The sequence below is a fragment of the Ranitomeya variabilis genome, chromosome 6, assembly GCF_051348905.1.
Source record: "Ranitomeya variabilis isolate aRanVar5 chromosome 6, aRanVar5.hap1, whole genome shotgun sequence".
Taxonomy (NCBI): domain Eukaryota; kingdom Metazoa; phylum Chordata; class Amphibia; order Anura; family Dendrobatidae; genus Ranitomeya; species Ranitomeya variabilis.
This window is the reverse complement of record NC_135237.1, coordinates 444780020-444808003: the sequence shown is the minus strand read 5'-3', so window position 1 is coordinate 444808003 and position 27984 is coordinate 444780020. Positions and strand designations below refer to the sequence as shown.

At 42.3% G+C, this 27984-nt stretch overlaps 1 protein-coding gene and 1 long non-coding RNA gene across 3 annotated transcripts in view; one reads left to right on the top strand and one right to left on the bottom strand.

Annotated features, from left to right (window-relative positions):
* SPIDR (scaffold protein involved in DNA repair) overlaps nucleotides 1-27984 on the bottom strand; it is a 783664-nt gene that overhangs the window by 75500 nt on the left and 680180 nt on the right. Inside the window, exons 11-12 of the mRNA XM_077270463.1 lie at nucleotides 27413-27574; nucleotides 702-789 (exon numbers count right to left, since the gene is read on the bottom strand). Of these exons, the coding sequence (XP_077126578.1) occupies nucleotides 702-789; nucleotides 27413-27574 (250 nt within the window). The remainder of the gene's footprint in view (nucleotides 1-701; nucleotides 790-27412; nucleotides 27575-27984) is intronic.
* On the top strand, nucleotides 252-27575 carry LOC143782701 (uncharacterized). Of its 2 annotated transcripts, XR_013217027.1 has the most exons (4): nucleotides 252-344; nucleotides 22512-22688; nucleotides 24842-24947; nucleotides 27399-27575. It is a non-coding gene; the product is annotated as an uncharacterized LOC143782701 (long non-coding RNA). The 2 variants fall into 2 exon arrangements; XR_013217028.1 differs by lacking the exon at nucleotides 24842-24947.

Sequence of the window (27984 nt, the reverse complement as noted above, 5' to 3'; positions counted from 1 at the left end):
AGCTGCAACTGCCATTTTTGCTGAACCATAGCGGGCTGGGCAAATGGTTAATAAAAACTATACTACTACCCATCTCCACACGACTGTTTTTTCCTCTTCTCCTGTCATGCATATTCTATGTGGCCTCTTGACTCCTGGCACTTCGCTTCTGGCTCGACAAGGCACCAGACGTCACTGCGCGGTGTGTCATTGCGGTGCATTTCCTGCCATTATGACATGTGTTGCCTGAACGACAGCACGGTGCATAGAATGTCGGAGGTTGAATCAGCTGGAAGCCGCGGACTGGAGTGAAGATGCCAAAGAGGGGGCGTGCCACTGGGAAAATAAGGGCCCGAAAAAGGGAGGTGAATGTTTGGTTTTCTTTTTACGTTTTTTATGCTATGATTTCTGAGAGACCCCAGAGTATAATAAGAAACATTGGTGCAAATTGGTAACTGCCAATTTTGGCAGATTGGATCAGCTCTAGTGGTAACACATGCGTACTACCATTTCACTCGATGTAGATAGTAAAGTGGTGCATCCACACTGCAGTGGTGTGTTACACTGTATAGCACATAGACATTTATAGATGACTAAAATATTTACAAAAGTTAGAATGTCCTCTTCAGTTTTGTTTTTTTTCAACTATTACTTGTAGGAGACTAATAATGCACGGTAATTAGATCAGAGTGTTAGATTTGCACATTTAATTTTTTTCTTACCTGTACTTGTTCTTGACTATGGCCATGAATTTTTATGGGTATCAACGGGGGCCACAAACTATCAATAAGACTGAAGAGCCCAGGAGCCCTGCAATAATGACACACATTATTACCATCATTAGATATGTAAAACCTATAAATATGACACACAGCACATTATATATATATATATATATATATATATATATATATATATAGATATCTATATATAGATATATATATATATATATATATATATATATATATATATATATACACTATATGTGAGCCACGCCCCCTTGAAAAGGTTATAAAAATCAGCAGTGAATGTAAAAAAAAAAAAAAACATATCTGTGGAAACACATTTTAGATTTATATATACGGTATATATATACACTATATAATTGTCCAAGGGTCACTTCCGTCTTTCTGTCTGTCACGGATATTCATTGGTTGCGGCCTCTGTCTGTCATGGAAATCCAAGTCGCTGATTGGTCGTGGCAAAACGTCCACGACCAATCAGCGACGGACACAGTCCGGCGGCAAAATGGCCGCTGCTTCCTCCCCGCAGTCAGTGCCCGCTCCATAATTCCCTCCAGTCAGCGCTCACACAGGGTTAATGGCAGCAGTAACGGACCGCGTTATGCCGCTGTGTAATGCACTCCGTTACCGCTGCTGTTAACCCTGTGTGAACAACTTTTTTACTATTGATGCTGCCTATGCGGCATCAATAGTTAAAAGATCTAATGTTAAAAATAATAATAAAAAAAAAAATAATTGTTATATACTCACCGTCCGTCGGCCCCCGGATCAGGAACAGGCCTTCTCCGCTCCTCGCGACGCTCCGGTGACCGCTCCATGCATTGCGGTCTCGCGAGATGACGAGACCGCTACGTCATCACCTCGTGAGACCGCAATGCATGGAGCGGTCACCGGAGCGTCGGTAACCGCTTCGCCTGGATCCGGTGCCAACGGAAGGTGAGTATATAACTATTTTTTATTTTAATATTTTTTTTTTATTTTTTTTTTTACAGGGATATGATGCCCACATTGCTATATACTACGTGGGCTGTGCAATATACTACGTGGGCTGTGCAATATAATACGTGGGCTGTGAAATATAATACGTGAGCTGTGCAATATACTACGTGGGCTGTGCAATATACTACGTGGGCTGTGCAATGTACTGTGTGGGCTGTGCTATATACTACGTGGGCTGTGCTATATACTACATGGGCTGTGCAATACATTACATGGGCTGTGCAATATAATACATGGGCTGTGCAATAAATACGTGGGCTGCTATATACTACGTGGGCTGTGCAATGTACTACGTGGGCTGTGCAATGTACTGCGTGGACTGTGCAATGTACTGCGTGGGCTGTGCAATATACTACGTTGGCTGTGCAATATACTACGTGGGCTGTGCAATATACTATGTGGGCTGTGCTATACACTACATGGCCTGTGCTATACACTACGTGGCCTGTGTTATGTGGCCTGTGTTATACACTACATGGGCTGTGTTATACACTACGTGGGCTGTGTTATACACTACGTGGGCTGTGTTATACACTACGTGGGCTGTGTTATACACTACGTGGGCTGTCATACACTACGTGGGCTGTCATACACTACGTGGGCTGTGTTATACACTACGCGGGCTGTGTTATATACTGCGTGCGTGGGCTGTTATATACCACGTGAGCTGTGTTATATGCTACGTGGGCTGTTATAAACTACGTGGCTGTGTTATATGCTATGTGGGCTGTTATACACTCCGTGGACTGTGCTATATACTACGTGGATGTGCTATATACTCCGTGGGCTGTGCTATATACTATGTGGTTGTGCAATATACTACGTGGCCTGTTATATACTACATGGCCGGCAGTGAACAATCAGCGACAGGCGCAGTCCGGCTGCGAATTGGCGCTGGATTTGAACCACACTTCGCTAATGGGTCGCGGCCGGCCGAATCCTGTGTATTCAATGTAATATTCTAAAATCTTCATAAGTAAACTACATACATATTCTAGAATACCCGATGCGTTAGAATCGGGCTACCATCTAATATATATATATATATATATATATATTAATTCAATCAAATCATTAAAATGATGAGGGGGAAGGGATTGTATAAAGGATTAAAATGCATGATGTAGGGGTTACCAGAAATATGCAAAATCAAATAGTGTTCCAAAAATTCATAGAAATAATCATGAAGTACGAACATACGGTAATTATACATTGCCAATTAATTACCTAGAATATCCCAAAATTTATACTGATAAAATATGACTCAATAAAGAATAAAAAAAAAAGTAGCTATGGTAATCAAAATAAAACCCAGTAGTTACAAAGTCAAGGTTCATGTGATACAGAGCAATGAATGTAATGAAAACCACAAAAGTCGGGAAAATATGTATTTGATACACTGGCTATTTTGCAAGCTTTCCCACCTACAAAGAAAAGAAAGTTCTGTAATTTTTATCATAGGTACACTTCAACTGTGAGCGATAGAATCTAAAAATAAAAAAAACCTGAAAATCACATTGTATAATTTTTAAATAATTAATTACATTTTATTGCATGAAATAAGTATTTGATCACCTACCAACCAGCAAGAGTTCTGACTCTCACAGACCTGTCAGTTTTTCTTTAAAGGGAACCTATCACCCCGTTTTTTAAAGATTAGATAAAAATAGTGTGAAATAGGGGCAGAGCTGGGCTTTACATTAGTGCCTTTTTGGTGCCTTTACACCCCCGTTAGGCTGCCGAAATACCTTTGTGAAGTGGCCGTTTTGTCCTGTCACTCAAGTTGGTCAGGTCGGATGGGCGTGGTCACAGCGCTGTTTCTCCCCCAGATCAGGCTCATCATTACGTTGGTGGCGTAGTGGTGTGCGCATGTCCAAGGTCCCGAATCCTGCACAGGGGTGTGAAAATAGCAGCGATGTCCGTTATTTCATTGGTGGTCGGTGGGCGCGGCCATCTTGCTTTGGCCGCGCGTGCGCAGAAGCGGCGCTCTGCTGGCCGCGGCTTCAGGAAAATGGCCACGGGCATCCGCGCGTGCGCAGATGGCTATCGCGGCGGCCATTTTCGTGAAGCAGAGTTCGCATCTCTGCTTCACGAAAATGGCCGCCGCGATAGCCATCTGCGCACGCGCGGATGCCCGCGGCCATTTTCCTGAAGCCGCGGCCAGCAGAGCGCCGCTTCTGCGCACGCGCGGCCAAAGCAAGATGGCCGCGCCCACCGACCACCAATGAAATAACGGACATCGCTGCTATTTTCACACCCCTGTGCAGGATTCGGGACCTTGGACATGCGCACACCACTACGCCACCAACGTAATGATGAGCCTGATCTGGGGGAGAAACAGCGCTGTGACCACGCCCATCCGACCTGACCAACTTGAGTGACAGGACAAAATGGCCACTTCACAAAGGTATTTCGGCAGCCTAACGGGGGTGTAAAGGCCCAAAAAAGGCACTAATGTAAAGCCCAGCTCTGCCCCTATTTCACACTATTTTTATCTAATCTTTAAAAAACGGGGTGATAGGTTCCCTTTAAGAAGCCCTCCTACTCTACACTCATTACCTGTATTAACTGCACCTGAACTGTTTGAACTGATCGAGGTGACCGGGGCCTGTCTGGCAATCGACAGGATAGTATGTCATACGCGATCAGCCGCACTCACGGGATTATCGTGGCCGGGTGTCAGCTGACTATCACAGCTGACACCCGGCACTATGTGCCAGGAGCAGTCATGTACCGCTCCAGGGACTGTAACCCCCGGAACACTGCGATCACAGCGTTCCGGTGGCTTAGGGAAACATCGCGCAGGGACCGCTACGTCATCATCTCGCGAGACCGCAATGCATGGAGCGGTCACCGGAGAGTCGCGAGGAGCGGAGAAGGCCTGTTCCTGATCCAGGGGCCGACGGACGGTGAGTATATAACAATTTTTTTTATTATTATTATTTTTAACATTAGATCTTTTAACTATTGATGCCGCATAGGCAGCATCAATAGTAAAAAGTTGGTCACACAGGGTTAACAGCAGCGGTAACGGAGTGCATTACACCGCGGCATAACGCGGTCCGTTACCGCTGCCATTAACCCTGTGTGAGCGCTCACTGGAGGGGATTATGGAGCGGGCACTGACTGCGGGGAGGAAGGAGCGGCCATTTTGCCGCCGGACTGTGTCCGTCGCTGATTGGTCATGGCCGTTTTGCCGCGACCAATCAGCAACTTGGATTTCCATGATAGACAGAGGCTGCGACCAATGAATATCCGTGACAGACAGACAGAAAGACAGACAGGAAGACAGAAAGACGGACGTGACCCTTAGACAATTATATAGTAGATTTTGTGTGACATATCTCTGTGATTTAAGGGCATGAAAATTCAAAGTTGGAAAATTGCGAAATTTTCACCAAATTTCAGTTATTTTTCACAAATAAACGCAAGTCACATCAATGAAATTTTACCACTATCATAAAGTACAGTGTGTCACAAGAAAACAGTGTCAGAATCACCGAAATCCATGCAAGCGTTCCAGAGTTATTACCTCATAAAGGGACAGTGGTCAGAATTGTAAAAATTGGCCCGGTCATTAACCTGCAAACCACCCTTGGGGGTTAAGGGGTTAAACAACAACCACAAGACGGATTTCATCAACTCAGGTATAATTTTAATCAGTATGACGGCGCCGATCTGACACTGTCTGTAGGTTACTAAGCACAATCCTGCTGACAGGTTCTTTTTTAAGTTCTGTTTTTCTAATGTATCAAATACTTATTTCAAGCAATAAAATGCTAATTATGTAGAAATAAAACAATGTGATTTTTCTGGTTTTTATTTTTAGTTTGTGTCTCTCACAGTTAAAGTATAACTATGATAAAAATTACAGACCTCTCCATTCTTTGTAGGTGGGAAAATTAGCAAAATCGGCACGGTTTCAAATCTCTATTTTCCCCACTGTACATTGCATGAATAGGCATCGATTAAATCAGTGCATCAAGACATGTACAAGCCCTACACCAGGAGAGTGCCCAACTTGCATTTCGCCTGTTGCTTTAACTAGGGTTCTATATAGCTACAATCTATGGGCCCCCTAGTTAAAGCAACAGGCGAAGAAAGAGTTGGCCATGCTCCTGGTGTGGGGCTTGTACTTGTCTTGATGCACTGACTTAGGCTACGGTCACACTATCAGTATTTGGTTAGTATTTCACATCAGTATTTGTAAGCCAAAACCAGGAGTGGGGCAAAAATGAAGACGTTTTGCACGTGGTTTCTATTATACTTTTTCTCTGAGTGTTCCTCATCTGGTTTTGGCTCAAATACTGATGTAAAATACCGACCAAAAACTGATAATGTTACCGTTACCTTACCTTATGCAATGCATGTCCCTCCCTGATTTATGGGTTTACCATGTGTACTTTTGTGGTTTTCATTATTCATTACTCTGTAGGACATGTCACTTTTAGAGATGGGCAAACCCGAACAGTAAAGTTTGGAGTCCGTACCGAACATCTACTGTTAGGGCACGGACACCGAACACGAGCTTAACTAGGAGGTCCATGTTACTGTTCAGGTTTGGCCCCCCGAACACCGGGTATTTCTCAAGCTGTCATATGCATGACAGCATGGCAAACACAGCTTCTGATCAGCGGTAAAATTATTACCGCAGGTCAGACAGCCACTCTGTCAAATGACAGCATGAGCCCGCAGCTGTGATCAGAGGTAAAAAAAATTAACCCTCAGCTGTCAGCTTTAGCAAGGTTGGTTATCAAGAATTAAAAAAAAAACAGCGTTGGGTCCCCCCCATTTTTGACAACCAGCCAAGCTGAAGCAGACAACTGGGGGCTGGACTTGTATTCTCAGGCTGGTAGGGGCCATGGACATTGGCCCCCTCAGTCTAAAAATAGCAGCCCGCAGCCACCCAGAAAAGGCTCATCTATTAGATGTGCCAATTCTGGCGCTTAGCCCGGCTCTTCCCATTTGCCCAGTAGTGGTGGGAAGCGGGGTTCATATTTGTGGGGTTGATGTCACCTTTGTATTGTCTGGTGACAACAAGCCCTATAAGAAACCTATCCATTACTAACACACTTATCTATTTTTATTTAAAAATAACAAAGTTATACTCACCTAACGCCTAATCACCTTACACACTGGGACATTCTAGGTAATTAAGTGGCCATATATAATTATGCCAGTACTCTATGATTTTTTTATAAATGTTGAAAACTAATTTATTTTGTATATTTATGGTAAGCCCTGCATCATGCATTTTAATCCTTTGCGCAATCCATTCTCCCAAATCATTTTAATTATTTGTTTGTTTGAATTAATGTAACAAATAAATATATATTTATTATATGTGTTGTATGTTATAGTATAGGTTTTATATTACTTCTGGATATACAACCATTACGTTATTTACTACTAATATCTAAGTGCATTATTATATACAGGTGTGGCAAAAATTAAGAGACCACCACATCAAAACCCTGTCATGGGCAGCCCAATCTCCAGATCTCAACCCCATTGAAAACCTCTGGAATGTAAAGAGGATGATGGATAGTCGCAAGCCATCAAACAGAGAAGAACGGCTTACATTTTTGCGCCAGAAGCAGTGTGAAAGCTGGTGGAAAGCAGGCCAAGATGCATGAAAGCTGTGATCAAAAATCATGGTTATTCCACAAAATATTGATTTCTGAACTCTTCCTGAGTTAAAACATTAGTATTGTTGTTTCTAAATGATTGTTTTCTTTGCATTATTTGAGGTCTGAGAGCACGGTTTTTGTTTTTGTTTTTTTTAATTTTGACCAATTCTCCTTTTCAGAAAAAAAAATACAAAATGTATTGTCTGGAAATTAGGAGACATGTTGTCAAGAAGTTTATAGAATAAAAGAACAATTTACATTTTACTCAAAAATATACCTATAAAGAGAAAAACTAGACAAACTGAACATTTTGCAGTGGTCTCTTAATTTTTGCCTAAGATGTATGTGTTATCCAATAAGTCATTAAAAAATGTACCACAAGACTTATTCCACTTTTTACAGACATAAAAACATTTTCTATGTGTAATTCTTTCAGCATCATACTAATAAAGTGAAATGGGAGCATGTGTCCATGTGCACAGGAAAAGTTATGAGCTTTTCAAATATTGCAATGAATTAAAGGAACACTAGTGTGTAAGCATATGTTCAATAGAAGGGTGTGTGTAAAAAAAAAAAAAAATCAAATGGCCAGACGATATATACTATTGCAAACATTCTACAAGTGAATAGCTTATTTTCTGCATTGAAACACTTTGTAGCAATGATCCACACTAAAATTAACCCCAGTGCAATTTAGTCTCTCGAGAAGGTGAGCATTTTTTCTCAGACTGGAGAGAAAAGTGTTAAACAGTTCTGCCACCATTATGTCTGTCATAATGCTGTGTTATCATTCCAGCATGTGCTGAGGTTTCCTCCTGTTTGCAGTGACACAATATGTAAATTAGCCATGTGCAAAGTGCTCCAGCTTCTGCAGCATCCAACACTTACATGCTCTCATTGTGGAGAGGGAAGCTCTGATCTCTTATTACAAGACAGAGTAGGGGTCAATAGGAAAAATATAAACCCAATCCTCTTTGAATCTATGTATTTCAATATATATTTATGTTTTGCATCAATTTTGCTGCGAAAAAAAAAAAAAAGATGAAAGACCATATTGGAACTACAATTTGGCGCAATGTTTAGGAAACTGATACAAGTTTTTTTCCTGAGCCATTAAATTATCAGGAGAAGACTTGTTTTCTTACTTCTAGAATGCAGAATGTCAAGACATTTTTCATGTTAAATTGGGCACAGTATGCAATAGTGGCTGCAGAGGAGAAGCATTTATTTTGCCTCTCTATTGCACTGATATAAGCAATCAAAGTACAGGGTGGGACATTTATATGGATACACCTAAATAAAATGGGAATGGTTGGTGATATCAACTTCCTGTTAGTGGCAAATTAGTATATAGGAGGGGAAAAACTTTTAAACTTTTCAAGATGGGTGGTAACCATGGTGGCCATTTTGAAGTCGGACATTTTGGACCCAACTTTATTTTTTCCATTGGGAAGAGGGTCATGTGACATGAAACTTATTGAGAATTTCACAAGAAAAACAATGGTATGCTTGGTTTTAACGTAACAATTCTTTCAGGAGTTATTTACACGTTTATGACCACTTATAAAATGTGTTCAAAGTGCTGCCCATTGTGCTGGATTGTCAATGCAACCCTCTTCTCCCACTCTTGACACACTGATAGCAACACCGCAGAAGAAATGCTAGCACAGGCTTCCAGTATCCGTTGCTTCCGTTGTATCCGATGCTGCACAGCTCGTATCTTCACAGCATACACCATGTTCCAAATTAATACGCAAATTATATTTTTCTTGGATTTTCCTAAATGGTCGGTGCAAATGACAGACAGTCTAATAAAAGTCATCACCCGTTAAGTGTATACATCGAATTTTATTGAAGAAACCTCCCAATGATAACAGTATATTCTCCAAAATTAATAAAAACTCAAAATGCACTGTTCCAAATTATTAGGCACAGTAGAATTTCTAAACATTTAATATGTTTTAAAGAACTGAAAATGCTCATTTGTGGAATTTGCAGCATTAGGAGGTCACATTCACTGAACAAAAAAAGCGATTTAACTCCAAAACATCCTAACAGGACAAGTTACATATTAACATAGGACACCTTCTTTGATATCACCTTCACAATTCTTGCATCCATTAAACTTGTGAGCTTTTGGAGAGTTTCTGCTTGTACTTCTTTGCATGAAGTCAGAATAGCCTCCCAGATCTGCTGTCCCAAAACATGACTCCTCCACCTCCTTGCTGATGTCACAGCCTTGTTGGGACATGGTGGCCATCCACCAACCATCCATCTGGACCACCCAGGGTTGCTTGACACTCATCACTAAAAAAGACTGTTTGAAAATTAGTCTTCATGTACGTCTGGGCCCACTGCAACCTTTTCTGCTTGTGAACACTGTTTAGGGGTGGACGAATAGTAGGTTTATGCACCACAGTAAGCACCTTGAAGTTCGAGGGACTCCAGAGGCACCAGCAGCTTCAAATAACTGTTTGCCGCTTTGCAATGGTATTTTGGCAGCTGCTCTTTTAATCCAATTAATTTGTCTGGCAGAAACCTTCTTCATTATGCCTTTAACTGCATGAACTCTGTATGTGCTCTGTTTCAGTCACAAATCTCTTCACAGCATGATGATCACTCTTAAGTTTTCGTGAAATATCTAATGTTTTCATACCTTGTCCAAGGCATTGTACTATTTAACACTTTTCAGCAGCAGAGAGATCCTTTTTATTTCCCATATTGCTTGAAACCTGTGGTCTGCTTAATAATGTGGAACATCATTTTAAAGTAGTTTTCCTTTAATCAGAATCACCTGGAAAACTAATTATCCCATGTGTTTAAGATTGATTTCAGTGATCCATTGAGCCCTGAGACAATACCATCCATGAGTTTATTTGAAAAACAAAACAATTAAATCTTTATAACACTTAAATGCAATTTGCATAATAATTTGAAACATGGTGTAGACAATTGCCTTCAGATGACCGCAAAGCTAAAAGTTGAAGGAGGTCAGATCAGGAGATCTTGGTGGCCATTCAACTGGCCCACGACGACCAATCCAGTTTCCAGGAAACTGTTCATGTAGGAATGCTCGGACCTGACACTGATAATGTGGTTGTGCACCATCTTGCTGGAAAAACTCAGGGAATGTACCATCTTCAGTGCATAAAAAGGGCAACACATCATCATGTAGCAATTTCAGATATCCAGTGGCATTGAAGTTTCCATTGATGAAGAATGGCCCACTATCTTTGTACCCCATATACCACAGCATACCATCAATTTTTGTGTTCTTGGAGGGATCTATCCACTGTGGGTTAGTGTCAGACCAATAGAGGTGGTTTTGTTTGTTAACTTCACCATTCACAAAAAAAAGTTTGCCTCATCACTGAACATAATGTTCTGTGTAAACTGAGGGTCCTGTTCCAATTTTTGTTTTGCTCATTCTGCAAATTCAGGACGCCGATCTGGGTCATCCTCGTTGAGATGCAGCAGTAGCTGGATTTTGTAACGGTGCCATTTGTAAGTAGCTAATATCCGCTGAAGGGATGTTCAACTGATGCCACTCTCCAGTGACATGCGGAGAGTGCTACGCTGTGGGCTCTTTCTGAATGAAGCTAGGACAGCCACTGATGTTTCATCATTAGTGACAGTTTTCTTGCTTCCACATTTTGGCAAATCCAACACTGAACCTGTTTCACGAAATTTGGCAAGCAGTTTGCTAACTGTAGCACGGGCGATGGGTGGTCTCGTAGGGGGTCTTGCACTGAAATCTGCTGCAATGACCCGGGTACTGCGTTCGCCAGACATCAACACAATATCTATCCGCTCCTCACGTTTTAACCTCTGCGACATGTCAATGGCTGTAAACAAAGAGAAACTTGTAAATAACTCATGAAAGAATAGTTACGTTAAAAGCAAGCACAACATTGTTTTTCTTAGGAAATTCTCAGTAAGTTTGATGTGTCACATGACCCTCTTCTCACTGAAAAAAATAAAGTTGGATCCAAAATGGCCGACTTCAAAATGGCTGCCATGGTCACCACCCATCTGAAAAGTTTTCTCCCTCCCATATACTAATGTGCCACAAACAGGAAGTTGATATCACCAAACATTCCCATTTTATTTAGGTCTATCCATATAAATGGCCCACCCAGTACGTAGCACTTAATGAGCTATTTTTTAAGTCCAAGTGGGTATTATCAGATAGTTTTTACTGAGGGTGTGTACTCCCTGTAGTTGCTGGCATATCATAAGCAGACATCAATTTCCAAAGGAAAGAAAAAAATGCTCCACAATAGCTTAGGCCATGTGCACACGTTCAGTATTTTTCGCATTTTTTTCGTGTTTTTTTTCGCTATAAAAACGTGATAAAAACGCGAAAAAAAACGCGAAAAAACTTACATATGCCTCCCATTATTTACAGTGTGTTCTGCATTTCTTGTGCAAATGTTGCATTTTTTTTTGCAAAAAAATCGCATCACGGATAAATTTGCGGAATTGCGGGGATTCCACACACCTAGGAATGCATTGATCTGCTTACTTCCCGCACGGGGCTATGCACACCATGCGGGAAGTAAGCAGATTATGTGCGGTTGGTACCCAGGGTGGAGGAGAGGAGACTCACCTCCACGGACTGGGCACCATATAATTGGTAAAAAAAAAAAAAAAAGAATTAAAATAAAAAATAGTCATATACTCACCTTCGATGGCCCCCGGAGTCTTCCCGCCTCTCAGCGGTGCATGCTGCCGCTTCCGTTCCTATAGCCGGTGTGTGTGAAGGACCTGCGATGACGTCGCGGTCACGTGACCGCGACGTCATCGAAGATCCTGCACACACACACCATCTATAGGAACGGACGCCGCTGAGGAGATCGGCTGTCTGCAGGTGAGTAAAACCATTTTTTTAATTTTTTTTAAACATTCTATCTTTTACTATTAATGCTGCATAGGCTGCATCTATAGTAAAAAGTTGGTCACACAAATTTCCTGAAGAAAACCGGAAATTTTCTGCACGAAATCCGCTTTTTTTTTTGCGTTTTTTTCGCGGTTTTTTTAGCATTTTGCAAGCGAAATTAGCTTGCAGAATGCTAAAGTTCTCCAAGCGATCTGTAGCATCGCTTGGAAAACTGACTGACAGGTTGGTCACACTTGTCAAACAGAGTGTTTGACAAGTGTGACCAACTTTTTACTATAGATGCTGCTTATGCAGCATCTATAGTAAAAGATAGAATGTTTAAAAAAAATAAAAAAAATGGTTATACTCACCTGCAGACAGCCGATCTCCTCAGCGGCGTCCGTTCCTATAGATGATGTGTTTGTGCAGGACCTTCGATGATGTCGCGGTCACGTGAGCGGTCACATGACCGGTCTCGCGACCAATCACAAGACTGCGACGTCATTGCAGGTCCTTCACCACACACCAGCTAAAGGAACCGAAGCGGCAGCGTGCACCAGAGAGGCGGGAAGACTCCGGGGGCCATCGAAGGTGATTATATCACTATTTTTTATTTTAATTCTTTTTTTTTTACCAATTATATGGTGCCCAGTCCGTGGAGGAGAGTCTCCTCTCCTTCACCCTGGGTACCAACCTCACATAATCTGCTTACTTCCCGCATGGTGTGCACAGCCCCGTGCGGGAAGTAAGCAGATCAATGCATTCCTAGGTGTGCGGAATCCCTGCAATTCCGCAAATTGAATGAACATGTTGCTTTTTTTTCCGCGATGCGATTTTTTCGCAGAAAAAAATGCAACATTTGCACAAAAAATGTGGAATACCCTGAAAATAACGGGAGGCATATGTTAGCGTTTTTTTCGCGTTTTTATCACGTTTTTATAGCGAAAAAACGTGAAAAATACTGAACGTGTGCACATGGCCTTAGAGCAGATTTTTTTAGTGTGTGAGACAGAGCTGATCTCAGCATGACAGACAGCCTGGTCTAATCTCTTCCATGATTAGAAAGCACAGATAACTAACACCTTTCAGAAAAGGTTCCAGTAGGGGAGGGGCAATGCAGCTGATTTAGCTATGTCACATTACAAACCCTTCTATTAGCTCTCCGGAAATAGGAAAAAAAAATAATTAAATGGTAGTGTGTGCTATAGTCTGATTTTACGGTAGCTTACCGGGGGGTGGCGGTGGTGGAGCAGTACACACAGGAGGCAGAGTCACTGCAGCAGGAAGCTAGAAACGGCAGGAGTGGGGCGATGTTGCGGGCCCTGGGCTGTGAGGAGGGGGTGTTCGGCAATGCAAGGCTGCAACGGACCCCGGGCTTTCAGAAAATGTCAGTGGGGCCTCGCACTTCCCATTGTTTTCACTGCGGTGGACTTCAGGAAAATGGCCGCCACAGGCGGCGCATGAGTGTCAAAGTTGCCGCCAGATCCGTTTTTTCTCATAGACTTGTATTAGCGCCGGATGGCTTCACGTTTCATCTGTTTTTTGCCGGATTCGTCCAAAATTAGTTTTCCGGCGGCCGGAGAAAATGTACAGAGGAACGTTTTTTTCTGTCCGGCGAAAAAAGGCCCAGTGACGGATCCAGCGAAAAATCGATGAAACGTGAGGTGAATTGATAGAATCCAGAGACCGATTCCATTGTTTGGTTTTTTTAAAGAAATCATGCATTTTCCATTCTTTAAAATCTCTCTCTCCTCCCCGGAACAGGAAGTCCAAACTCTTTCCCCGGGGTTTAAAAAAAAAAAATCGGATCCAGCGGAAAAACGGATCCGTTGCATCAGTTTTTCACAATCTGCAATGGATCTTTTTTTTTTTTAATTAGCTGGATTGTGCCTGACGGCTAAAAACTGATGTGTGAAAGAGGCCTAAGACACACCTCTATTTTCCTCCCAAATTTTAGGAAAAAAGTGTGTCTTTTAATCCGAAAAATATGGTACTTTAAAGATCCAATAGCCGTGACTAGATCACTGTTTCTCAACTCCAACAGGTCATGTTTTCAGGATTTCCTTAGTATTGCATAGGTGATGGAAATAATGTTTGAGCAGGTGATGAAATTAACACCTGTGCAATACTAAGGAAATTATGAAAATTTTACCTGTTGTGGGTATTGAGGACTGGGGTTGAGAAACACTGGACTTGACTACAGTAGTTTGGTACCATTCTGCGCCACCTTCTCCTATTGTTTCTGGATGCATCTTCAAACTATATCAGACTGCACACTATTCTTTAGAAAAAATTCCCAAAATAAAGTAAAAATAATTAATTAAGAAATGCAGTCATTTAGCATTTCAAAGACAGAAATGTAGTGTGAGAACTTTCCCTTACGATATAACATTTGGATAGTAAGCCTGCGGGGGCTTTCCCATTCTCAGGATCGATAGGGGTCACACTGATCAGTAAGATATTTCCTATCCTATGGATAAGGGATAACTTTCATAATTGACACAAATCCTTTAAACCAGACCTGTTACTAGTTTTCACAATACATACTGTATACAATATTAAATAGATCTCTTAGACCTAAGTCTGGTGTCCTTGATTAATATTGACATTAAAATTAGCATTTAATCAGTTCAACTAGATCTAATTTTAATAAAATCCCATTTAAGAATTATATAGACATTCTGATACGGAGTTTCAAAGAAAGTACATCAGCTTCAGCAGATATAAGATATTTATTTACTAATATATGCAGCTTACATTGTGAAATCTGGTGATAAACAGATAAATGGAAATTACTTGCATAGTAATATAGTATCTAGTTCCAATTTACTGCAAAAGAATAAATCTAAAATTATATTAAACAGTTTTAGAGGGCGAGTTTGTGCTGCTAGCTCCTAAGGTGCATAAGGGCGTGCCAAGTGTGTGTTACTAAAGCCACTAAAGTTTCTAAACGTGTGCACATTTCCAATTATAAGACTTTCAAAACTATAGAATCAGCAAAGACAAAACAATAGAAACAAAAGAGAGGGGAGGGGCATTGAGATGACGAAATTGTTTCTGTGTATATGCTGGTGTGCAACATAGTGACCAGATGCTCAATATCGCCAACAGTCAATTATGGTTGTGACTTTCTATCTTCTATTGAAGTAGGAAGAGCATCTCTATAGCACTATCATACTTTAAAGGGATTGTCCAGTGTAAAGCTACAATTCTGCAGTTAATGTATGCGACTGCAAACATGTGAATCCTCACATCGCCTGCACGGTAAAAAAAAATTCTTTCTGGTATTCTAATTCATTTTAATGTTGACCATTCAAATCACTACTCATCTGTCTTCCTCTCACTTAGCTCTCTTCTCTCCAATCTATCCTTAAGGCTACTTTCACACTAGCGTCATTTGCAATACGTCGCAATGCGTCATTCAGGAGAAAAAACGCATCCTGCAAAGTTGTCTGCAGGTTGCTTTTTTCCCCATAGAATTACATTACCGACGCATTGTGACGTATTGCCACACATCGCAACCGTTGTGCTTTGTTTTGGCGGACCATCGGCACAAAAAAAGTTACATGTAACTTTTTTGTGCGTCGAAGCCGCCATTTTCGACCTCGCATGCGAGGCCGAAACTCTGCCCCCTCCTCCCCGAACCTTGCAATGGAGCAGCGGAAGCGTCGTAAGACTGCTTCCGCTGCCCACGTCGAGCATTTATTTCACAGCATGCGTCGGTATGTCGGCCTGACGCACTGCGACAAGTTATGGTTCTCAATGGCAAGAGAACATAGCCCAGCAAACATAAGAACTAGCTCTTGGAAGGATGGAAACTAAACTGACCATGAACTAAACCTGCCGCACAACTAACAGTAGCCGGGTAGCGTAGCCTGCGTTTTATCCCTAGACGCCCAGCGCCGGCCGGAGGACTAACTAATCCTGGCAGAGGAAAATATAGTCCTGGCTCACCTCTAGAGAAATTTCCCCGAAAGGCACACAGAGGCCCCCACAAATATTGGCGGTGATTTTAGATGAAATGACAAACGTAGCATGAAAATAGGTTTAGCAAAATTGAGGTCCGCTTACTAGATAGCAGGAAGACAGAAAGGGCACTTTCATGGTCAGCTGAAAACCCTATCAAAATACCATCCTGAAATTACTTTAAGACTCTAGTATTAACTCATAACATCAGAGTGGCAATTTCAGATCACAAGAGCTTTCCAGACACAGAAACGAAACTACAGCTGTGAACTGGAACAAAATGCAAAAACAAACAAGGACAAAAGTCCAACTTAGCTGGGAGTTGTCTAGCAGCAGGAACATGCACAGAAAGGCTTCTGATTACAATGTTGACCGGCATGGAAGTGACAGAGGAGCAAGGCTAAATAGCGACTCCCACATCCTGATGGAAACAGGTGAACAGAGAGGATGATGCACACCAGTTCAATTCCACCAGTGGCCACCGGGGGAGCCCAAAATCCAATTTCACAACAGTACCCCCCCCTCAAGGAGGGGGCACCGAACCCTCACCAGAACCACCAGGGCGATCAGGATGAGCCCTATGAAAGGCACGGACCAAATCGGAGGCATGAACATCAGAGGCAGTCACCCAAGAATTATCCTCCTGACCGTAACCCTTCCATTTGACCAGATACTGGAGTTTCCGTCTGGAAACACGGGAGTCCAAGATTTTTTCCACAACGTACTCCAACTCGCCCTCAACCAACACCGGAGCAGGAGGCTCAACGGAAGGCACAACCGGTACCTCATACCTGCGCAATAATGACCGATGAAAAACATTATGAATAGAAAAAGATGCAGGGAGGTCCAAACGGAAGGACACAGGGTTAAGAATCTCCAATATCTTGTACGGGCCGATGAACTGAGGCTTAAACTTGGGAGAAGAAACCCTCATAGGGACAAAACGAGAAGACAACCACACCAAGTCCCCAACACAAAGCCGAGGACCAACCCGACGCCGGCGGTTGGCAAAAAGCTGAGTCTTCTCCTGGGAAAACTTCAAATTGTCCACTACCTGCCCCCAAATCTGATGCAACCTCTCCACCACAGCATCCACTCCAGGACAATCCGAAGATTCCACCTGACCAGAAGAAAATCGAGGATGAAACCCCGAATTACAGAAAAAGGGAGACACCAAGGTGGCAGAGCTGGCCCGATTATTGAGGGCAAACTCCGCCAAAGGCAAAAAAGCAACCCAATCATCCTGATCTGCAGACACAAAACACCTCAAATATGTCTCCAAGGTCTGATTCGTCCGCTCGGTCTGGCCATTAGTCTGAGGATGGAAAGCAGACGAGAAAGACAAATCTATGCCCATCCTAGCACAGAATGCTCGCCAAAATCTAGACACGAATTGGGTACCTCTGTCAGAAACGATATTCTCCGGAATACCATGCAAACGGACCACATTTTGAAAAAACAGAGGAACCAACTCGGAAGAAGAAGGCAACTTAGGCAGGGGAACCAAATGGACCATCTTAGAGAAACGATCACACACCACCCAGATGACAGACATCTTCTGAGAAACAGGAAGATCCGAAATAAAATCCATCGAGATGTGCGTCCAGGGCCTCTTCGGGATAGGCAAGGGCAACAACAATCCACTAGCCCGAGAACAACAAGGCTTGGCCCGAGCACAAACGTCACAAGACTGCACGAAGCCTCGCACATCTCGAGACAGGGAAGGCCACCAGAAGGACCTTGCCACCAAATCCCTGGTACCAAAGATTCCAGGATGACCTGCCAACGCAGAAGAATGAACCTCAGAAATGACTTTACTGGTCCAATCATCAGGAACAAACAGTCTACCAGGTGGGCAACGATCAGGTCTATCCGCCTGAAACTCCTGCAAGGCCCGCCGCAGGTCTGGAGAAACGGCAGACAATATCACTCCATCCTTAAGGATACCTGTAGGTTCAGAATTACCAGGGGAGTCAGGCTCAAAACTCCTAGAAAGGGCATCCGCCTTAACATTCTTAGAACCCGGCAGGTAGGACACCACAAAATTAAACCGAGAGAAAAACAACGACCAGCGCGCCTGTCTAGGATTCAGGCGTCTGGCGGACTCAAGATAAATTAGATTTTTGTGGTCAGTCAATACCACCACCTGATGTCTAGCCCCCTCAAGCCAATGACGCCACTCCTCAAAAGCCCACTTCATGGCCAAAAGCTCCCGATTCCCAACATCATAATTCCGCTCGGCGGGCGAAAATTTACGTGAGAAAAAAGCACAAGGTCTCATCACGGAGCAATCGGAACTTCTCTGCGACAAAACCGCCCCAGCTCCGATTTCAGAAGCGTCGACCTCAACCTGAAAAGGAAGAGCAACATCAGGCTGACGCAACACAGGGGCGGAAGAAAAGCGGCGCTTAAGCTCCCGAAAGGCCTCCACAGCAGCAGGGGACCAATCAGCAACATCAGCACCCTTCTTAGTCAAATCAGTCAATGGTTTAACAACATCAGAAAAACCAGCAATAAATCGACGATAAAAGTTAGCAAAGCCCAAAAATTTCTGAAGACTCTTAAGAGAAGAGGGTTGCGTCCAATCACAAATAGCCTGAACCTTGACAGGATCCATCTCGATGGAAGAGGGGGAAAAAATATATCCCAAAAAGGAAATCTTTTGAACCCCAAAAACGCACTTAGAACCCTTCACACACAAGGAATTAGACCGCAAAACCTGAAAAACCCTCCTGACCTGCTGGACATGAGAGTCCCAGTCATCCGAAAAAATCAAAATATCATCCAGATACACAATCATAAATTTATCCAAATAATCACGGAAAATGTCATGCATAAAGGACTGAAAGACTGAAGGGGCATTTGAAAGACCAAAAGGCATCACCAAATACTCAAAGTGGCCCTCGGGCGTATTAAATGCGGTTTTCCACTCATCCCCCTGCTTAATTCGCACCAAATTATACGCCCCACGGAGATCTATCTTAGAGAACCACTTGGCCCCCTTTATGCGAGCAAACAAATCAGTCAGCAGTGGCAACGGATATTGATATTTAACCGTGATTTTATTCAAAAGCCGATAATCAATGCACGGCCTCAAAGAGCCATCTTTCTTAGCCACAAAGAAAAAACCGGCTCCTAAGGGAGATGACGAAGGACGAATATGTCCCTTTTCCAAGGACTCCTTTATATATTCTCGCATAGCAGCATGTTCAGGCACAGACAGATTAAATAAACGACCCTTAGGGTATTTACTACCCGGAATCAAATCTATGGCACAATCGCACTCCCGGTGCGGAGGTAATGAACCAAGCTTAGGTTCTTCAAAAACGTCACGATATTCAGTCAAGAATTCAGGAATCTCAGAGGGAATAGATGATGAAATGGAAACCACAGGTACGTCCCCATGCGTCCCCTTACATCCCCAGCTTAACACAGACATAGCTTTCCAGTCAAGGACTGGGTTATGAGATTGCAGCCATGGCAATCCAAGCACCAACACATCATGTAGGTTATACAGCACAAGAAAGCGAATAATCTCCTGGTGATCCGGATTAATCCGCATAGTTACTTGTGTCCAGTATTGTGGTTTATTGCTAGCCAATGGGGTGGAGTCAATCCCCTTCAGGGGTATAGGAGTTTCAAGAGGCTCCAAATCATACCCACAGCGTTTGGCAAAGGACCAATCCATAAGACTCAAAGCGGCGCCAGAGTCGACATAGGCATCCGCGGTAATAGATGATAAAGAACAAATCAGGGTCACAGATAGAATAAACTTAGACTGTAAAGTGCCAATTGAAACAGACTTATCAAGCTTCTTAGTACGCTTAGAGCATGCTGATATAACATGAGTTGAATCACCGCAATAGAAGCACAACCCATTTTTTCGTCTAAAATTCTGCCGTTCACTTCTGGACAGAATTCTATCACATTGCATATTCTCTGGCGTCTTCTCAGTAGACACCGCCAAATGGTGCACAGGTTTGCGCTCCCGCAGACGCCTATCGATCTGGATAGCCATTGTCATGGACTCATTCAGACCCGCAGGCACAGGGAACCCCACCATAACATCCTTAATGGCATCAGAGAGACCCTCTCTGAAATTCGCCGCCAGGGCGCACTCATTCCACTGAGTAAGCACAGCCCATTTACGGAATTTCTGGCAGTATATTTCAGCTTCGTCTTGCCCCTGAGATAGGGACATCAAGGCCTTTTCCGCCTGAAGTTCTAACTGAGGTTCCTCATAAAGCAACCCCAAGGCCAGAAAAAACGCATCCACATTGAGCAACGCAGGATCCCCTGGAGCCAATGCAAAAGCCCAATCCTGAGGGTCGCCCCGGAGCAAGGAAATCACAATCCTGACCTGCTGAGCAGGATCTCCAGCAGAGCGAGATTTCAGGGACAAAAACAACTTGCAATTATTTTTGAAATTTTGAAAGCAAGATCTATTCCCCGAGAAAAATTCAGGCAAAGGAATTCTAGGTTCAGATATAGGAACATGAACAACAAAATCTTGTAAATTTTGAACTTTCGTGGTGAGATTATTCAAACCTGCAGCTAAACTCTGAATATCCATTTTAAACAGGTGAACACAGAGCCATTCCAGGATTAGAAGGAGAGAGAGAGAGAAAGGCTGCAATATAGGCAGACTTGCAAGAGATTCAATTACAAGCACACTCAGAACTGGAAAAAAAAAAATCTTCAGCAGACTTCTCTTTTCTCTCCTTTCTCTGTCAATTAATTTAACCCTTGTTGGCCGGTCAAACTGTTATGGTTCTCAATGGCAAGAGAACATAGCCCAGCAAACATAAGAACTAGCTCTTGGAAGGATGGAAACTAAACTGACCATGAACTAAACCTGCCGCACAACTAACAGTAGCCGGGTAGCGTAGCCTGCGTTGTATCCCTAGACGCCCAGCGCCGGCCGGAGGACTAACTAATCCTGGCAGAGGAAAATATAGTCCTGGCTCACCTCTAGAGAAATTTCCCCGAAAGGCAGACAGAGGCCCCCACAAATATTGGCGGTGATTTTAGATGAAATGACAAACGTAGTATGAAAATAGGTTTAGCAAAATTGAGGTCCGCTTACTAGATAGCAGGAAGACAGAAAGGGCACTTTCATGGTCAGCTGAAAACCCTATCAAAATACCATCCTGAAATTACTTTAAGACTCTAGTATTAACTCATAACAGCAGAGTGGCAATTTCAGATCACAAGAGCTTTCCAGACACAGAAACGAAACTACAGCTGTGAACTGGAACAAAATGCAAAAACAAACAAGGACAAAAGTCCAACTTAGCTGGGAGTTGTCTAGCAGCAGGAACATGCACAGAAAGGCTTCTGATTACAATGTTGACCGGCATGGAAGTGACAGAGGAGCAAGGCTAAATAGCGACTCCCACATCCTGATGGAAACAGGTGAACAGAGAGGATGATGCACACCAGTTCAATTCCACCAGTGGCCACCGGGGGAGCCCAAAATCCAATTTCACAACAGCGACGGGCCCGTACCGACGCTAGTGTGAAAGCAGCCTAATGCAGCAGCCAGGCTCATCATTCTGTCCAGCCGCTACACTGACAACTCCATTCTGTGCCAGTCATTGCACTGCTTGCCCTTCTGCTACAGAATTCAATATAAACCACAAAGCTCTCCACAATGTTGTTCCTTTCTCATTTCTGTTTAACACCTAACAAGTGCTCTTCATTCTGTTATTGATTAAAAACTAACATTTTCCATGATCCAAACCTCTAACTCCAAGGATTTGCTCATGCTGCACGAGTCCTCTGGAATGTACTACCCCAGTTAACATTGTTAATTTTCACTGTCCAAAGTTTTATGTGTGCATCTTTTTAGACCGCACTATCAAGCCACTTCACTGATCTAACGTCTTTCAGTTTATCCCTTCCTACACTTCTCCTCATAACCTGATCGCTTATTTCATCAGTTTCCTACACACTGCATGATCTCAGTAGCACGTTGTATCTATACATACAAACACAAACCAGTTCATGGAGCTTTACTTATGAAAGGTAACTTGCCCACACAATAGAAGCACGTTACAGCTTTCGTGTAAACCCTATTTTATCATAGATGATTGTAAGCTTGTGAGCAGGGTACTCAATCGTGCTTTTGACATTGTTGAATTGTATGTCATTTTGTAATTATTAACAGCTAAAATGTTCTATATTTCATATAGCCCCTGAAATCCATGAGGCCAGCTGTACATTGCATTGCACTATGGAAACAGTGACCATTTGAGTTCTACATTTCCCCTTATTAAGATAGCCCCATCATATAAATGATTGTTTGCTTTTCAGGATAGCGTGTATCAGGATAATCTAACGTTAATTAAGAAGCTGCATTGTGGAATGAAGCCAGAAAATATTTTAGATGTTCTGCCTGTGCTGAAAAGAATGTTAAACTGTCAAGAAAACACAGTCTTGAATACCAGCCAGTATATGATATACTGAAGAAAGCATTTGTTTCTTGTTTAGGTAATATGTTTCAGTGTCATGAATGTGTTAATATTATTAAAATCAAAGCCTTTAAATTATTTATAATACCTCATCGACACTTTTCTTCTGCAGCACAGTAATTTATACAATTCTTGCCTCTTCCTTTTCAAAATAAAACAATAATTTTCCCTCTCTCAGACAGAAAACTTCACATAACTACATGCGACACTTTTCTGTACCAGACTGCATACAAAGTGCTACTTTGGATATTAGGCATATTTGTGAGTCAACCTCCAACCAGAATTCTTTTCAAAGTCTTAGACACAACTAGGATCCACCTCGCATCACTTCTGGACATGAGCTTATATGGAATCATGTTATTGCAACTGATTATTATATGTACATGCAGTTCCCATCGTTTGTTGAATGCAAGCACTTTAATCAGATTTAGGTACAATTATAGGTATTCCTAATCATATATACATTGGTAGAACATAATAAGAAAATGTTTATGAGCCACACTACAAAATTCAGAATGAAAAAAGGCTTTGGAGGGATGCATAAATTATTAACCAATTGGGGAGAACACCAAATAAACCCTCGTTATCAAGCCTTGAAATTCAAGCCAGTGTCCCATTCCGTGAAGACACCGCAAATGCGGTGAAACATGTTGGGGGGACTAATACGATAAGCTTATATGTTCTATTCTGACAAGTGTTAGCACCCGGGGTGTTACCCATTAAGTATAAGAAATCGAGCATTGAGCACTTTACTGGTAACAAATTTAGACAGATTAGGGACATAATTTTTCATACCCTAAAGCGTGTTATATATGAATCTAATAATAAAAGTTCACATGCGGGGTGGTCCGGTCCGAGGGGTGTCGCTGCTCTTGGTCTGGCGCCTCCCATCTATTTACGATCCCCACCACCTGCTTGCTTCGTGTGGATGAGGCGTCCCTGCGTCATCCACAGTCTCCTCGGCACAGGAGATTTTGCAGGTGCCGGAAAAGGTCAAAGAGCCCCGGCACCTGTGCACTGCAGTACTTTGCTCTGCCCTCAACAGAGCAGAGAAGTGCGCCTGTGCAGGAGCAAGATTCCGAGGAGACTGTGTGGATGATGCAGGGATGCGTCATCCACACGAAGCAAGCAGGAGGGCGGAATCGCAAGAAATAGAGCTACACCCCTCAGACCAGACCGCCCCGCAAGTGAGTATAATAATAGTTATTTTTCTTCTCTTGCAGGTCAGGTTGGGGGATTATATACTGCATTATTGAATGCTGTATATCAGTCCTGAGAGGTGATGGCCATATCTTAGGCTACGTTCACATTTGCGGTGTGCGCCGCAGCGTCGGGCGCCGCAGCGTCGCCGCATACGTCATGCGCCCCTATATTTAACATGGGGGTGCATAGACATGCGTCGCACTTGCGTTTTGCGCCGCATGCGTCCCTGCGGCGCCCGCGTCTGGGCGCAGAGGACGCAGCAAATTGCATTTTTGCTGCGTCAAAAATCAATGAAAAAAAGGATGCCTGCGGCGCAAAACGCAGCGTTGTGCATACGTTTTGCTGTGTTTTTGTTTGCGTTGTGCATTGCGGCGCCGACGCTGCGGCGCACAACGCAAATGTGAACGTAGCCTTATATCGGCCAAAACTGCTGACAGGTTCCCTTTAAGGCAATATTTGGGGTTCTCCCCAATATGTTTATGGGATGGAACAAAATGACCACAAAGTGCACATGCATGGTGCTTTCCCTGACCATCATCAGGAGGTTTCTTAAGTTGGGATGCGCATGTCTGTGATATCATTAGGAGACTTCAACTGCAGGACATGTGCACCTTGGTGTGAAAGTCTGAAATTGGCCATAGTTGTGGAGCATGTTTCATCGAACATGGCCATACCAACTAGCAGTGCCACTGTCACTCAGAGCAGGTTTTTAAAAGGACTGCAGGACATCACATCAGTGACCACCTAAAGAAGCGCAATGTGAAACACGTGTAGCGCCAGAAAAGGCACAGCACTGGAATAGACCATGACATGAGTAAAGCAATCTATTTAACCTCTTACTATTTATTGTTCAATAGATTGGTATCTTATATACACCATGTTCCAAATTATTATGCAGAATGAATTTAAGTGTCATAAAGATGTAAGTTTTTGTTTTTCAAATAAACTCATGGATGGTTTGTATCTCAGGGCTCTTTACCACTGAAATCAATCTCAAACACCTGTGATTATTAGCTTTCCTGGTAAGCCCAATTAACGTTTTCACCCCAGAGCCGGTTTCCACCTTCATGACCAGGTAAAATTTTACAATTGTGATCAGCATCACTTTATGAGGTAATAACTCTGGAATGCTTCAACAGATCCCAGTGAGAATTTTTTTATGACACATTGTACTATGTTATTTGAAAAGGTGAATATTTTTTGCATTCATTTGTAAAAATATTGGAATATTGGCAAAAATATCACAATTTCAAGCTTTTAATTTTTATGCCCTTAAACCAGATAGTTATATCGCACAAAATAGTTAATATATTGCATTTTCCACATGTCTACTTTACATCATTTTCGAAACATAATTTTTTTGTTTGTAGGGAAGGGTTAAAGATTTATAAGAAATTTCAAATATTTCCAAGAAAATTTCCAAAATTATTTTGTTTATGGACTGCATCACATTTGAAGTGACCTTGAAGAGCCTATAAGACAGAAAATACACAAAAAGTAACACAATTTTTAAAACTGCCCCAAAGTACTCAAAACCACATTCAAGAAGTTTTTAACCCTTCAGATGTTTAATAGGAATGAAAGCAATGTGGAAAAAAAAATTATAACTACTTTTTCTCCAACAAAATGTTGCTTTAGCCCCAAATATTGCAGCTTCCCAAGAGTAACAGGAGAAAATGGATTGTACGATTTGTTGGAAGATTTACTGCTGTTTGGGTGCAGAGCAGGGCTTGGATGGGAAGGAGCACCATTTGACTTTTGGACCGCAAAATTGTCTGGAATAGATAATAGATGCCATCTGGCGTTTGGAGAGCCCCTGATGTGTCTACATAGTGGAAACTCCCAACAAGTGACCCTGATTTGGAAACTATACCCTTCAAGGAACTTATCTAGAGGTGTGGTGAGCATCTTGAACCACAGGTGCTTTACAGAATTTTATAATGTTAAGCCGTGAAAATGAGAAAACACATATTTTGCACAAATTATTCATTTTCACAAGGGTAACAGGAGAAATAGATCTTACAACTTGTTGTGCAATTTCTACTGAGTACACCGATGTCCCATATGTGTGGAAAACTACTGTTTGGGAACACGGCAGGGCTCGGAAAGGATGGAGCGCCAATTGAATTCTGCTGCACAATTTTGGCTGGAATAGATTGCGGATGCCATGTTACATTTGAAAATCCCCTGAAATGCCAAGCAGCAGAAATCCCCATTTTGGAAACGACACTTCTCAAGAAATTCATCTAGGAGTGTGTAATGAGCATTTTTAACCTTCAGCCGATTCATAGAATTGTATAACATTGGAAAATTACCATTTTTACACTAAAATGTTGCTTTGGCAGGCCCCAATTTTTTAATTTTCAAAAAGAATAAAAGGACAGAATGAACAATTTCTCCCGAGTACACCAATAATTGGAATGTGGTTGAAAAGTATTTTTCAAGCACAATGCGAAGCTGAGAAGGGAATAAGTGCCATAATGGTTTTCAAGTTTTGCTGGAAAGGTTTGAGGGTGCCATATCACATTGGCGGAGCCCCTGAGGTGCCAGAACAGCGGAATCTCCATAAGTGACCCTATTTTAGAAAATACAGTCACCAATAAATTCAATCATCTAGGGGTGCAGTGAGCATGTTGACACTACATGTGCATCACAGAATTTTAAACCATTGGCCGGTGAAGAAAGAATTATTACATTTTTGACATAAAATGTTTTTAGCCCCACATTTTTTATTTTTATAACAGCTAATAGGAGAAATTGCACAACAAATTGTGAGGTCCATTTTTTCCTGAGTGCAGCAATACACTACATGTAATCGGGAAATACTTCTCAGGCACACTGGAAAGCTCAAAAGAGAAGGAGTGCCATATTGTACAAATTTTGCTGTTTTGGTTTGCGGGTGACATAATTCACTGGAAGAACCCTTGAGGTGCCAGAAAAGCAGAACCCCCTATAAATGACCCCATTTTATTTAGCTCACACTAGGCAGTCAGGTCAGGTACCCATCCGATTTGAGATTACCTTGTCGTTTGGTGGATGGGCTCACATTTTTTGGCTAAATCTTGTGCTAAGCATCTCATGTGTTTTTTTCATAGATTTCACAAGCCATTAAGCTGTTCACATTTCATGTATCGCACATTTCCTTGCTTTAGTACAGTTGAGTGCAGCCATTGATCTATTTGCTATGCAAGACTTTTTTGGTTATGCAATAGTTCAGACTAGATTGCTGTTCAGTCAGTTTACTTATATATAAAGAAATTCAAGCAGAAACTATCCAAAAACTCACAAATTCAATGGAAGCAAGAATTCTGAAGGAGATATATAAAAAGGTCCTATGTTAACATGTAGCTTTCCCAGTTAAAATGTTTTTCATTTCAAAAGCTTTTGATTCCAGTAAATATGACCTCTTAATGCTGCAAATTCAACAAATGAGAAAAAACGCTGTGACTCAGGATACAATATGATTAAAGCAAAGCATTTCGAATAAATCTGAAATAAAAATCATCTATGTTTTTTGTGTTGTTAGAGAGACATTCAGACCTTCCACGTGTGATTCTCTGCAAGACCTTTATTCCTAAGAGACGGCATGCTTTGCCTTCCAATGTTTGGCAGTATTCCCTCATGTCTTCAAAAGCAGTGTTCACAAATTGAACTTGGAGCTCACTGAACAGCCCATATGCATCTTGGATGAGAAGACCCATTCTGCAAAACAAGGAAAATTTGAAAGTTGGCTGCATAATAAAGAAAGAATATAAACGTTATCCGATTAGTTAATACATTATATGTAAAAGACAACCTTAATGGGGTTGTCCGGTCTCAACTGAGAAGTCTGCACTTTGTGTGACTGCAGACTTTTCAATACACCCAGTGCAGGCATTGTGTGCTGCATGGATTTGCTGGTTTCTGAGTCGGGAATGGTGGTGATGTATGCGATATGCCCGCTCCCTGGCAGAAGCCGTCTAGTGAGTGTGATCGTCCAGTGGGTGCAGCCTCGTTCAATACACCTGTATGGTGTGAGGCAGTGCCCCACTAGTCTGCTTCTACCTGGGCTCAGAAATCGGCATTAGGGGGCTCCAAAAGTCTCGCTCTACTGATCATCATGAACTAGCCTC